This window comes from Phocoena phocoena, chromosome 20, assembly GCF_963924675.1.
Source record: "Phocoena phocoena chromosome 20, mPhoPho1.1, whole genome shotgun sequence".
In the NCBI taxonomy this organism is placed as follows: Eukaryota; Metazoa; Chordata; class Mammalia; order Artiodactyla; family Phocoenidae; genus Phocoena; species Phocoena phocoena.
This window is the reverse complement of record NC_089238.1, coordinates 17,708,086-17,720,624: the sequence shown is the minus strand read 5'-3', so window position 1 is coordinate 17,720,624 and position 12,539 is coordinate 17,708,086. Positions and strand designations below refer to the sequence as shown.

The 12,539-nt window shown below is 44.1% G+C and overlaps 1 protein-coding gene across 1 annotated transcript in view; it reads left to right on the top strand.

Moving 5' to 3' along the window:
- Nucleotides 1–12,539, top strand: part of WDR88 (WD repeat domain 88) — a 38,773-nt gene that overhangs the window by 22,625 nt on the left and 3,609 nt on the right. The window contains exons 7-10 of the mRNA XM_065898355.1: nucleotides 5,781–5,968; nucleotides 8,027–8,109; nucleotides 9,266–9,334; nucleotides 11,162–11,254. Of these exons, the coding sequence (XP_065754427.1) occupies nucleotides 5,781–5,968; nucleotides 8,027–8,109; nucleotides 9,266–9,334; nucleotides 11,162–11,254 (433 nt within the window). The remainder of the gene's footprint in view (nucleotides 1–5,780; nucleotides 5,969–8,026; nucleotides 8,110–9,265; nucleotides 9,335–11,161; nucleotides 11,255–12,539) is intronic.

The window sequence follows — 12,539 nt, the reverse complement described above, 5'->3', positions numbered from 1 at the left end:
ATTTTCTTATACTAGAAATTTCAAATGAATGGAATCATACATTATTTGTCCTTTTGTGTCTGGCGTATTTCATCTAACATAATGTAGTTTTTTTTTTTTAACATCTCTATTGGAGTATAATTGCTTTACAATGGTGTGTTAGTTTCTGCTTTATATCAAAGTGAATCAGCTATACATATACATATATCCCCGTATCTCTTCCCTCTTGCGTCTCCATCCCTCCCACTCTCCCTATCCCACCCCTCTAGGTGATCACAAAGCTCCGGGCTGATCTCCCTGTGCTATGCAGCTGCTTCCCACTAGCTGTCTATTTTACATTTGGTAGCGTATATATGTCCATGCCGCTCTCTCACTTTGTCCCAACTTACCCTTCCCCCTCCCTATGTCCTCAAGTCCATTCTCTAGTAGGTCTGCGTCTTTATTCCCGTCTTGCCCCTAGGTTTTTCATGCCCTTTTTTTTTAGATTCCATATATATGTGTTAGCATACGGTATTTGTTTTTCTCTTTCTGACCTACTTCACTCTGTATGACAGACTCTAGGTCTATTATGGACACTTAGGTTGCTTCCATGTCCTGGCTATTGTAAATAGAGCTGCAATGAACATTGTGGTACATGACTCTTTTTGAATTATGGTTTTCTCAGGGTATATGCTCAGTAGTGGGATTGCTGGGTCGTACCGTAGTTTTATTTTTAGTTTTTTAAGGAACCTCCGTACTGTTCTCCATAGTGGCTGTATCAATTTACATTCCCACCAACAGTGCAAAAGCGTTCCTTTTTCTCCACACCCTCTCCAGCATTTATTGTTTGTAGATTTTTTGATGATGGCCATTCCGACTGGTGTGAGATGATATCTCATTGTAGTTTTGATTTGCATTTCTCTAATGATTAATGATGTTGAGCATTCTTTCATGTGTTTATAGGCAATCTGTATATCTTCTTCGGAGAAATGTCTATTTAGGTCTTCTGCCTGTTTTTGGATTGGGCTGTTTGTTTTTTTGATATTGAGCTGCATGAGCTGCTTGTAAATTTTGGAGATTAATCCTTTGTCAGTTGCTTCATTTGCGACTAATTTTCTCCCATTCTGAGGGTTGTCTTTTCGCCTTGTTTATGGTTTCCTTTGCTGTGCAAAAGCTTTGAAGTTTCATTAGGTCCCATTTGTTTATTTTTGGTTTTATTTCCATTTCTTTAGGAGGTGGGTCAAAAAGGATCTTGCTCTGAGTTATGTCATAGAATGTCCTGCCTGTGTTTTCCTCTAAGAGTTTGATAGTGTCTGGCCTTACATTTAGGTATTTAATCCATTTTGAGTGTATTTTTGTGTATGGTGTTAGGGAGTGTTCTAATTTCGTTCTTTTACATATAGCTGTCCAGTTTTCCCAGCGCCACTTATTGAAGAGGCTGTCTTTTCTCCATTGTATATTCTTGCCTCCTTCATCAAAGATAAGGTGACCATATGTGCTTGGGTTTATCTCTGGGCTTTCTGTCCTATTCCATTGATCTGTATTTCTGTTTTTGTGCCAGTACCATACTGTCTTGATTACTGTAGCTTTGTAGTATAGTCTGAAATAAGGGAGCCTGATTCCTCCAGCTCCATTTTTCTTTCTCAAGATTGCTTTGGCTATTCAGGGTCTTTTGTGTTTCCATACAAATTGTGAAATTTTTTATTCTAGTTTCGTGAAAAACACCATTGGTAGTTTGATAGGGATTGCATTGAATCTGTAGATTGCTTGGGTAGTATAGTCATTTTCACAATGTTGATTCTTCCAATCCAAGGACATGATATATCTCTCCATCTATTTGTATCATTTTTAATTTCTTTCATCAGTGTCTTATAATTTTCTGCATACAGGTCTTTTGTCTCCTTAGGTAGGCTTATTCCTAGGTATTTTATTCTTTTTGTTGCAATGGTAAATGGGAGTGTCTTCTTAATTTCACTTTCAGATTTTTTCATCATTAGTGTATAGGAATGCAAGAGATTTCTGTGCGTTAATTTTGTATCCTGCTACTCTACCAAATTCATTGATTAGCTCTAGTAGTTTTCTGGTAGCGCCTTTAGGATTCTCTATGTGTAGTATCATATCATCTGCAAACAGTGACAGCTTTACTTCTTCTTTTCCGATTTGGATTCCTTTTATTTCTTTTTCTTCTCTGATTGCTGTGGCTAAAACTTCCAAAACAGTGTTGAATAATAGTGGTGAGAGTGGGCAACCTTGTCTTGTTCCTGATCTTGGTGGAAATGGTTTCAGTTTTTCACCATTGAGGATGATGTTGGCTGTGGGTTTACACCTACTTTCTGGAGGGTTTTCATCATAAATGGGTGTTGAATTTTGTTGAAAGCTTTTTCTGCATCTATTGAGATGATCATATGGTTTTTATTCTTCAATTTGTTAATGTAATGTATCACATTGATTGATTTGCGTATATTGAAGAATCCTTGTATTCCTGGGATAAACCCCACTTGATCATAGTGTATGATCCTTTTAATGTGCTGTTGGATTCTGTTTGCTAGTGTTTTGTTGAGGATTTTTGCATCTATGTTCATCAGTGATATTGGCCTGTAGTTTTCTTTCTCTGTGACATCTTTGTCTGTTTTTGGTATCAGGGTGATGGTGGCTAACATAATGTTTTTAAGGTTTATATATGTTATAGCCTGTATTAGAATTTCATTCCTTTTTATGACTGAACAATATTCCATTGCATGTATATACCACATTTTGTTTCTCTATTTATCTGTTGAGGAACACGAGTTGCTTCTGTCTTTTAGCTGTTGTGAATAATGCTTCAATGAACACTGGTGTACAAATATCTGTTCAATTCCCTTCTTTCAATTCTTTTGGCTATATATCTAGAAGAGGAATTTCTGGATCATGTGGTAATATTTTGTAAAGCTTTTTGAGAAACTGGCACCTTGCATTTTAATCTTGCACTGGGCCCTGCAAATTATATAGCTGGTCTTACTAGAGAAGTTTGAAAATTCATAATCTCAACTGATTTTGAAGCTTGCAAGGAATAAACACAAGTACTTTGTTATAATTTTTTTGCATCAGTTGTCAAACATAATTTAGAAAACTCAAGAGGAGAAGGAAAATCTACTGTATTTACCCATACTTTTGCTTACCACGTTCTATTTTCTGATATTCCAAGTTTCCTTCTTTAACCATTTTCTTTCTGTTTAGAAAAATTTCCTTTAGCTATTCTTTTAGGGTAGGTCTGAGGGCAACAAATTCTCTTTGTTTTCCTTCATCTGAAAATGTCTTGATTCCTCCTTCAATCCTGAAGGATATTTTTTTGCTGGATATAGAAATCTGTGCTGACAGTTCTTTTCTTTCCTCATTTGAAAACTGTCATATCACTTTTTTCTGACCGCCATGGTTTCTGATGAAGAATCCAATGCCGTTCAAATAGTTTTTCCCCTATAAGTAAGGTGTCATTTCTCTTTCATTGCTTTCAAGATTTTTTTCTTTTTCTCTACTTTTCAAAAGTTTAATTACAATGTGTCTGTGTATAGATTTCTTTGGGTTTATCCTACTTGGGCTTCACTCCGCTTTTTGAATCTGTCCTTTGCCAAGTTTGGTAAAATTCTAGACAATTTCTTTGATTATTTTTTCAGCTCTATGTTATTTCTCCTTTTCTTCTGAGATGCTGATTACCCAAATGTTAGGTATTTTCTTATAGTCTCACAGGTTTCTGAGGCTCTGGTTTTTTTCAGTCTATTTTTTGGATTGGTTAATGTATATTGTCTGTCTTCATATTTACTGATTATTTCCTCTGTCTTCTCCATTGAGGGTTTTTGTTGCTGTTGTTGTTTTTGTTATTGTATTTTCAGTTCTAAAATTTCCATTTGGTCATTCTTTATACCTTCTATTTCTTTGCTGAGGCTTTCAATCTTTTTGTTTATTTCAAGCACGATTGTAATTGTCCATCAAAGCATTTTTGTGATGGCGGCTTAAAAATCCTTGTCAGATAATTCTAACATCTGTGTCATCTCAGTATTGGCATCTGTTGACTCTCTTTCCCATTCATGTTGAGATTTTCCTAGCTCTTAGTATGATGAGTGAATTTCAGTTTCATCCTGGGCATTTTGAGTATTGCATTACGAGACTCTAAATCTTACTTAAATCTTCTGTTTTAGCAGGCTACCTCATTAGAGCCTGGCAAGGGTGGCAGTCTAGACTCTAGACTTTGCTGACAGGGGTGGAGATGGGATTGCAGTTTTTCCCAAGATTTTTCACTGGAGTAAGGCAGGCATTGTATAAAGGTTTTCTGTCTTACTAGGCTATCCCTTTGGCTAGGGAGAACAGGCTTTTCTTGGGAGCTTTTTATCCAGTCCCTATTGTTTTGGGGGTTGCAGGCTTTCCCAATACCCAGTCCAGGATGTAAGAAACAAAAAGAAAACTACAGGGACTCAACAGCATGCCATCCTTGGGTCCCAAGATCCTTAGCTGGTCTGCCTTCTCTTCTCCACCTTTTGCAGTCTTCTGTTTGCTTTATAAATGCCCAGGGTTATTAGCTGTACTTTTAAAAAAAAATAAATTTATTTATTTTATTTATTTATTTTTGGCTGCATTGGGTCTTCATTGCTGCACGCGGGCTTTCTCTAGTTGCGGAGAGCGGGAGCTACTCTTTGTTGCAGTGCATGGGCTTCTCATTGCGGTGGCTTCTCTTGTTGCCGAGCCAGGCTCTAGGCACATGGACGTCAGTAGTTGTGGCACGCGGGCTCAGTAGTTGTGGCACACGGGCTGAGTTGCTCTGCGAGGTTGCTCTGAGGCATGTGGGATCTTCCCGGACCAGGGCTCGAAACTGTGTGCCCTGCATTGGCAGGCGGATTCTTAACCACTGTGCCACCAGGGAAGCCCCTGTTAGCTGTACTTAACAGGAGGAAAGGGGAGCAGTACATTGACTCCATCTTGTCCAGAACGTTTTCCCCAAACTTTTGCACTAAGTAAAATGGTCTTTTATGTTATGTGGAGTTTATCTGAAATGAGAGCCGCATCCTGGAAAAGAGAGAGAGCCTTGGTTTAAACCTCAGCGACAGTCTCTGGATTCAGAGGAGGGCTTGTTATTCACTTCCAGTATATTGCTGGGATGGTTCTTGCCCCACCAGGCACTGGGATTTGGACATTTTAAGCCTGGATACCCCTGGGAAGCCGACATTTCTTCTCCTTTGATCCTACTCAGTTTGTGAGCTTCAGAGAACTAAAAGAGTCTAAAACTCTGACTTGAGCTCTAGAAAACAGTTTTGTTCAACCTCTTCTTCATTTAGATGAATTGATATTATAATCCAGGCTACTCAGAGATGCTCAATTATGTTTATAAGTTTGCTTGAAAACTCTCTTTGTAACAGGAGATGACAGTCACAGGGAAAATACTTTGAAGATCATGACAAATCAAAGAAAAGCAAAATTCTGACAATTCTTTTCTGTAAAAAAATAAGATATTTAAAAATTGAGAATGGGGCTTCCCTGGTGGCGCAGTGGTTGAGAGTCCGCCTGCCGATGCAGGGGACACGGGTTCGTGCCCCGGTCCGGGAAGATCCCACATGCCGCGGAGCGACTGGGCCCGTGAGCCGTGGCCGCTGAGCCTGTGCGTCCAGAGCCTGTGCTCCGCAACGGGAGAGGCCACAACAGTGAGAGGCCCGCGTACTGCAAAAAAAAAAAAAAAAAAGGAATGGGGTCACAGGGTATCAGCTCCAATGCCCCCTCCACTCACCTTCCCTTTAGTGTGTCCTCGGATCCTCCAGGAGTGATGTACTAACGTGTGCACCCTTCCATATATGTTTCAGAGCACACACCAATGCAATCTCAAACTGCTGTTTTACCTTCAGTGGCCATTTCCTGTGTACAAGCTCTTGGGATAAAACCTTAAAAATATGGAACATCCACACAGGGGAGTTTCGAAACCGTGGAGCCTGTGTGACTCTGATGCAGGGCCATGAAGGTTCTGTGAGCTCCTGCCACTTTGCCAGAGACAGTGAGTAATTAAATGTTGAAGGATTCCACACCCGTGGGAGTGCTGGGGTAGAGTTCCTCACGTCCCATTCATGTGGACTTTCCTTAGTATAAAGAGGTGATTTCCAATGATGCCAGTGGTGAGGGTGGATTTATTTTCCCCAAGAACAGAAAAGCCAAGAGGGAGATTCATACGCACAAGTTTGCAAATGATGGAAACTCAGTTTGATATAGCTTAAGCAACAAGATAAATCTGTTAACATTTTTTTCAAATCTATTTTTTTTCTTTTTAACATCTTTATTGGAGTATAATTGTTTTACAATGGTGTGTTCGTTCCTACTGTATAACAAAGTGAATCAGCTATACATATCCCCATATCCCCATATCCCCTCCCTCTTGCATCTCCCTCCCACCCTCCCTATCCCACCCCTCTCGGTGGTCACAAAGCACCGAGCTGATCTCCCTGTGCTATGCAGCTGCTTCCCACTAGCTATCTATTTTACATTTGGTAGTGTATGTATGTCCACGCCACTCTCTCACTTCATCCAGAAGCTGGTCACCCTTCAGGAGGGCTGTGTCCAGACAGACAATGCTCTCAGGAAGCCAACCCTTCCGCTCTATCCTTCAGCTCAGCTTCTCTCTTGTATTGACCTTTCTCCTCAAGGAGGCAAAGATGGCCTCTGGCGGTCCAGGCCAACAAAGGTTCTGGTCACTGGCAATCCTAGAGAAAGAGAAAACCTCTTTCTGGTGGTGCCCGTACAAGTCCCAGGGAAGACTCGCATTGGCTCAGCTGGGGATACATGCCCATCTCTGAACCAACCCCTTTAGCAGGGGATGAAAGGCTCTGATTGGCCGTGCCTGCGGGACTTGCCCATCCTTAGAGCTGGAGGTCAGAGTTGGTACCCTCTGAACCAGAGGCACTGAGAATATGTGAGGGGTGTTTCTGCATGGGACATTGGAGAGCTGTTTCCAGATGAAGGGGCCTGGATGTGACCAGGAGCAATGCCATGAAGCAGCCAGGGGCAGCTGGCCCCAGTGAGAGCTGTGACTGCTCCCGACACCCAGGAGCCAAATGTTATGACTATACTCCGCGGTCCTCGTGGGGAGTAGGGCTTGCTCTGTGTGTCAAGGGGAGTACCCAGCCAATATGCATACAGTCAGGGCCTGGCTTGAGAAACATTTCCCTCTTCAGAAGCAGCCTCTGTGTAAGTCAGACCCCTCTGTGAGGTGCCCCACCAGCTTCTGTCCTTGGCATTATAGGTTTCAGAGTTGCATATAGTCAGTCAATCATCACTATTTGCGGATTCTGTGTTTGTGAATTTACCTACTGGGTAAAATTTATTTGTAAGCCTAAAATCAATACTCATGGCACTTTTGCAGCCACCCATAGATACGTGCAGAGCGGCAACAAGCTTGCCATGTGCGCACGGTCCCAGCCGAGGCTGAATAAGGTGACCCTCCGCCTTCTCCTTTCAGTTCTCTTATCATAAGGTGTCCTTGCTGTGATCTATTTAGTCGCACTTTTTTGCATTTTGTGCTCTTTGTTGATGATTTTGCTGTTTAAAGGGGCCCCCCAGCGTAGTGCTGAAGTGCTGTCTAGTGTCCTAACTGCAAGAAGCCTGTGACGTGCCTTACAGGGAAAACACATGTTAGATACGCCTCGTTCAGACATGAGTTATAATGCTGATGGCCATGAAATCAATGTTAATAAATAAGCAATATGTATCAACTAAGGTGTCATTAAACAGAAACAGACAGAAAACAAGGTTATGTACTGATGGGTTAATGAAAATGCTGTAACCAGAGGCTCACAGGAACCTAACCCTGCATTTCCCCTAAGACCAATCATCACTCATTGAGTGTGATGACTTTGTAGAACGCGACTACCATGAATATGGAGCGTCAACTGTAATTGATTGGGGGTTGTTGAGTCACACCCGGAAGGGGTTTGCGTGTCCTCGGAGTGAGCCACGGTGGCACCTCACAGATGCATCTGTGGCCTGCTTTGGCCTCACCAGAGGAGGAAACAGTTGGTTGAGGAAGGTGACCCCCCTGAGACTCTTTCATTTTGTGTTTCAGCCTCTTTGCTTGTGTCTGGAGGGTTCGACAAGACTGTGGCTATTTGGGATGTAGGAGAAGGCTACCGGAAGCTCTCCTTGAAGGTACCAATGCCAGCATCAGTTAGAAGATCTGAGCTTCATTCTTCATTTCATGCTGGGTGCTGGGTGCTGGGGATACAACAGTTAGACAGACCTAAATGTTCGCAATGGAGCAACACCTCTGTGGGCAAGGTCAGACAAGAAACCAACAAACAAATCCTCAATAGTGATGAGCGACACAGAGTAGCCACAACAGGGTGATATGATAGAAACAGACTCCAGGGACTAATCCACAGTGGGAGGGCCTCTTGGAGAAGGTGGCATTTGAGCTGAGAACTGGATGGCAAAGAAAGACTGGATGAGTGAGGATCTTGGGGAAGGGTGTTCCAGGAAGAGGGAGCAGCAAATGCAAAAACTCCGAGGAGGGTCAGTGTCTATGAACAGCAGAAACTACTGTGCAAAAGGTTGAATGCCATCACGAGGCATGCATAGAAAGCTGTGGGGCTTCAGAATGGTGGGTGTCAATGGTGGGTGAGTACTTTTGGCTACAGGTTAGAGGAGACTCAACTTCAAGTGGCTGTATGGTAAGGAGATGGATTGTGCAACACAACAAGAACCCAAAGGTTAGGCAGTCCCAGGACTGGCTACTTCAGTGCCTCTGTTCCAGCTGCCCCCACCCCAAGACTTCTGCATACTCCTTGATCTTGTGATCTCATGGCCGCCTTTGGCTGTGAATGCTTGCATTGATGACTCTTGGTTTCTCTATTTCCTGTGACCCAAATGTGGACTGTGTCCCCTTGATCACCATAAAATTCAGTATCCCAAAGCTGTTCTATCTGACTCTCTTCTCTGTGGGTTTGGAGAGGCAAGGGGAGTTTACATCATAGCACATGAATGGCTTAAGACTGAATGTTCGGGCTTCCCTGGTGGCGCAGTGGTTGAGAGTCCGCCTGCCGATGCAGGGGACACGGGTTCGTGCCCTGGTCTGGGAGGATCCCACATGCCGCGGAGCGGCTGGGCCCGTGAGCCATGGCCGCTGAGCCTGCGCGTCCGGAGCCTGTGCTCCGCAACGGTAGAGGCCACAGCAGTAAGAGGCCTGTGTACCACAAAAAAAAAAAAAAATAAGCAACGTTGGATTCGTGACTTTGTTTTTTTGGTATTTGTTGTTCTTTCAAAGGTTTTTATTCCTAGGTCCTCTTAAAATTCTACTTTTCTTCAGGGCCATAATGACTGGGTGATGGATGTTGCCATTAGCAACAACAAGAAATGGATCCTGTCTGCTTCAAAGGTAAAAGTGGCCAACCTTTGAGTGACTTAAAATCTCTATCACATTTGTGAGAATTGGTGTTAGCAGAAGTGCATTGTCAAGTAAAATTCCTCAGTCTGAAGGACCGAGCAGCTCAGTCTGAAGGCTACACCTGGCCAGGCCGACACCATCCAGGAAGCGGGAACGTGGAAAGTGGGTCCTTTGCTCATATGGGAAGTTGCCAGGCATTTCTTTGCACAGTTGTCATTTGAACTTCATTGGAGAAAGAACCTGTCCAGACTGGTAAGTGATGGAGCCAACAGGGGGCCTTGGAGGGAAAGGGGTCAGCTTGTGGGCAAGCAGACAACCCCGAGGTTCCAGGTGGGTCTTCCCTCGCTAGTCACAGCATCCTGGGATTCCCGTGCCAATGGCACATAACAGACAGCCCAGGATATCCTGAGGGCTGTCCTTCATGTGTGAGCACCAGAGAAGTGGGGCCCCACCTTGTCCCCCAACCTTTGTTAGAGCCATCTCATTCTCTAGGCTGGGGGTTTCTAGGTGTATAAAAATGTGGGCAAGACTCTGCCTGCCATGATCAACTTCTTAGAGAGCCAATGCAGGATACCATCACACCTGACCAAAAAAACCCCATAATATTATAATACATAATAAAAATTATATGCCGATGTGTTGTTACTTTAGCATAAAACATATGAAAAATATTGTCAATTATATCTCAGTAAAGCTGGAAAAAAGTAAAAATACAAGACAAAGTATCAAAAATGAGTGTTTATTTGAAATTATGTCTTATTTACTTTTCTGTTACATAAATGCTATTATTTAAACAAAACAACAACAGGACTAATTAATAACAGTGATTAGTAGTAACTGATAGTAGGATAATTAAGCAAATATGGTTAAGAAAAAAATATATTTTAGGGTTTCCCTGGTGGCGCAGTGGTTGAGAGTCTGCCTGCCGATGCAGGGGACATGGGTTTGTGCCCCGGTCCGGGAAGATCCCACATGCCGTGGAACGGCCGGGCCCGTGAGCCATGGCCGCTGAGCCTGCGTGTCCGGAGCCTGTGCTCTGCAATGGGAGAGGCCACAACAGTGAGAGGCCCGTGTACCGCAAAAAAAAAAAAAAAAAAAATTGAGCAGATCATACAGAGGGTTATATATAACCTCACCCTCCGGTTGCCACTTGCATTAAGTGTGGTATATTCATCACAATTGATGAACTAATATTGATATATAATTATTAGTTACAGTCCATGGTTTAAGTTGCACTCTTTGTGTTGTGTGGGTTTTGCCAAACGCATGTCATGTATCCACCATCACAGTATCACACAGAACAATTTCACTGTCCTAAAAACTCCTTGTGCTGCACTGGTGCCGCATCCCTCCCCTTCTTCCCCAGAGCCCCTGGCGACCACTGACCTTTTTACTGTCTCCATATTTTTGCCTTTCCCATAACATTATATCGTTGGAATCATACAGTATGTAGCCTTTTCAGACCGGCTTCTTTCGCTTAGAAATTTGTATTTAAGGCTCCTCCATGTCCTTTTTGTGGCTTAACAGTTCATTTCTTTTTTTTTTAATCACTGAATAATATTCTATCACATTAATGTACCACAGTTTGTTTATTCTCTTATTCAGGGACATCTTGGTTGCTTCCAGTTTGGGGGACGCGGGACTTCCAGTGCTAAGGCTAGGATGGTGCTAGAGAAACTGGGACAGTTGGTCACCCTAACTGTCCCTCTGTAGGTTGAAGTTGTCCACGTGTAACCTGGATGCCATGCCCCTCCCTGGGTCATCCAAGCCTAACGAACCCATTTTGTAACTGCTGGTTTGCTGTTTAACTTGTTTTAGGATAAGACCATGAGACTGTGGAATATTGAAGAAATTGACCAAATTCCTTTGGTAATCGAGTATAAAAAGGCCCGGGGCTTAAAGCTGAAACAGGTTGGTATTGGGTAAAATGAAGCCAAAGGAAGGCTTTCATTAGTTCTCTCTACACATTTATTCTTGGAACAAACTGGGCAAGTGGGGATAAAACTATGAACAAACAGATGGACATTTTTGCCCTGAGGGAGCTTACATTTCTAAAAGGGGAGACAAACAATGAATAAAGAAATTAGAAAAATATGTAGTAAGTCACACGATGGTCAGTAGTTTGGAGGAAAATAACATAGGAAACGGGAGTGCGGGCAGTTGCAGCATTCCAAAGGGTGGTCAGGATACGTCTCATTGAGAAGGTGATATTTGTTCAAAGACTTGAAGGGAGTGAGCTGTGCAGCTCTTTTAGGGAAAGAACATCCCAGCAAAGGGAAGAGCCCATGTGGAGACCCGGAGGCAGGAGTGAGCCTGGTGCTGAGGACTGGAGTGGGCAGGGTGGGTGGGAGGCGATGAGGCTGGAGGGAGTCCTGGAGGGAGGCTGGCACACAGCTGGACCCCGTGTGGGCCTCCTACGCTCCTACCGCAGAACCCCGGCCAGGTCCCCAGTGCCCCGTTTCCCATGGGTGGGGCTCAGGTCCCAGTTCTCTAGTGGATGATCATGGCGGGTACATCTTCTGCTTCACCAGGTATAGCCAGGGCTGGCCCTGGGCAGTGGAGGCCAGCCCCTGCTGGGGCCTCGCATTGCAGGCACCTGGCTGCCACTTGAAGAGGCTGAGGAGTCCCTGCTGGGCCCTTGTGAATCCTGGAGCTCCCTAGGCCTGTCTCCACTCAGAAGGCCTGGCTGGGAGCCACTGCTTCTGGGGATGGCTAATTGGAGAATGGCACCGGGGGGCAGGGAGGGAAGGGGTGGGACCCAGGTGGAACCCCATCTTTGTGGCCAGCTGGTCCTCATGGCCTTTGTGGCCATGTCGGCCCTTAGGCCCTGGAAGCTGACTGGGTACAGAGCAGTGCTTGTGTCCTCCACCTGCCACCTGGGGAGGGACCCAGGAGCTGCTTCCTCTGAGCCCTGCTGTTCTGGGCTTGGGTCGTGGGAAATGATGCTGTAGAATAAGGCAGGTAAGGGATTGAATTTCTTTCTTGCAAAAGAAATAAAAGAAACCTACCTGAAGTTGTAGCAAAGATGAGCTCGCTGCATTTGACTTGCTCTGATTCAATACGAGAAACTTCAGAGGCCACACTTCCCAGAAGACCTGCCCTGGGCGGGGTTGGCCCCATCTCTCCTGCAGGCTTTGGTGCCCTGGAGCGGGCAAGAGTGGCAAAGCACAGGGGCTTGGAGAGCCAGGGCAGGGGC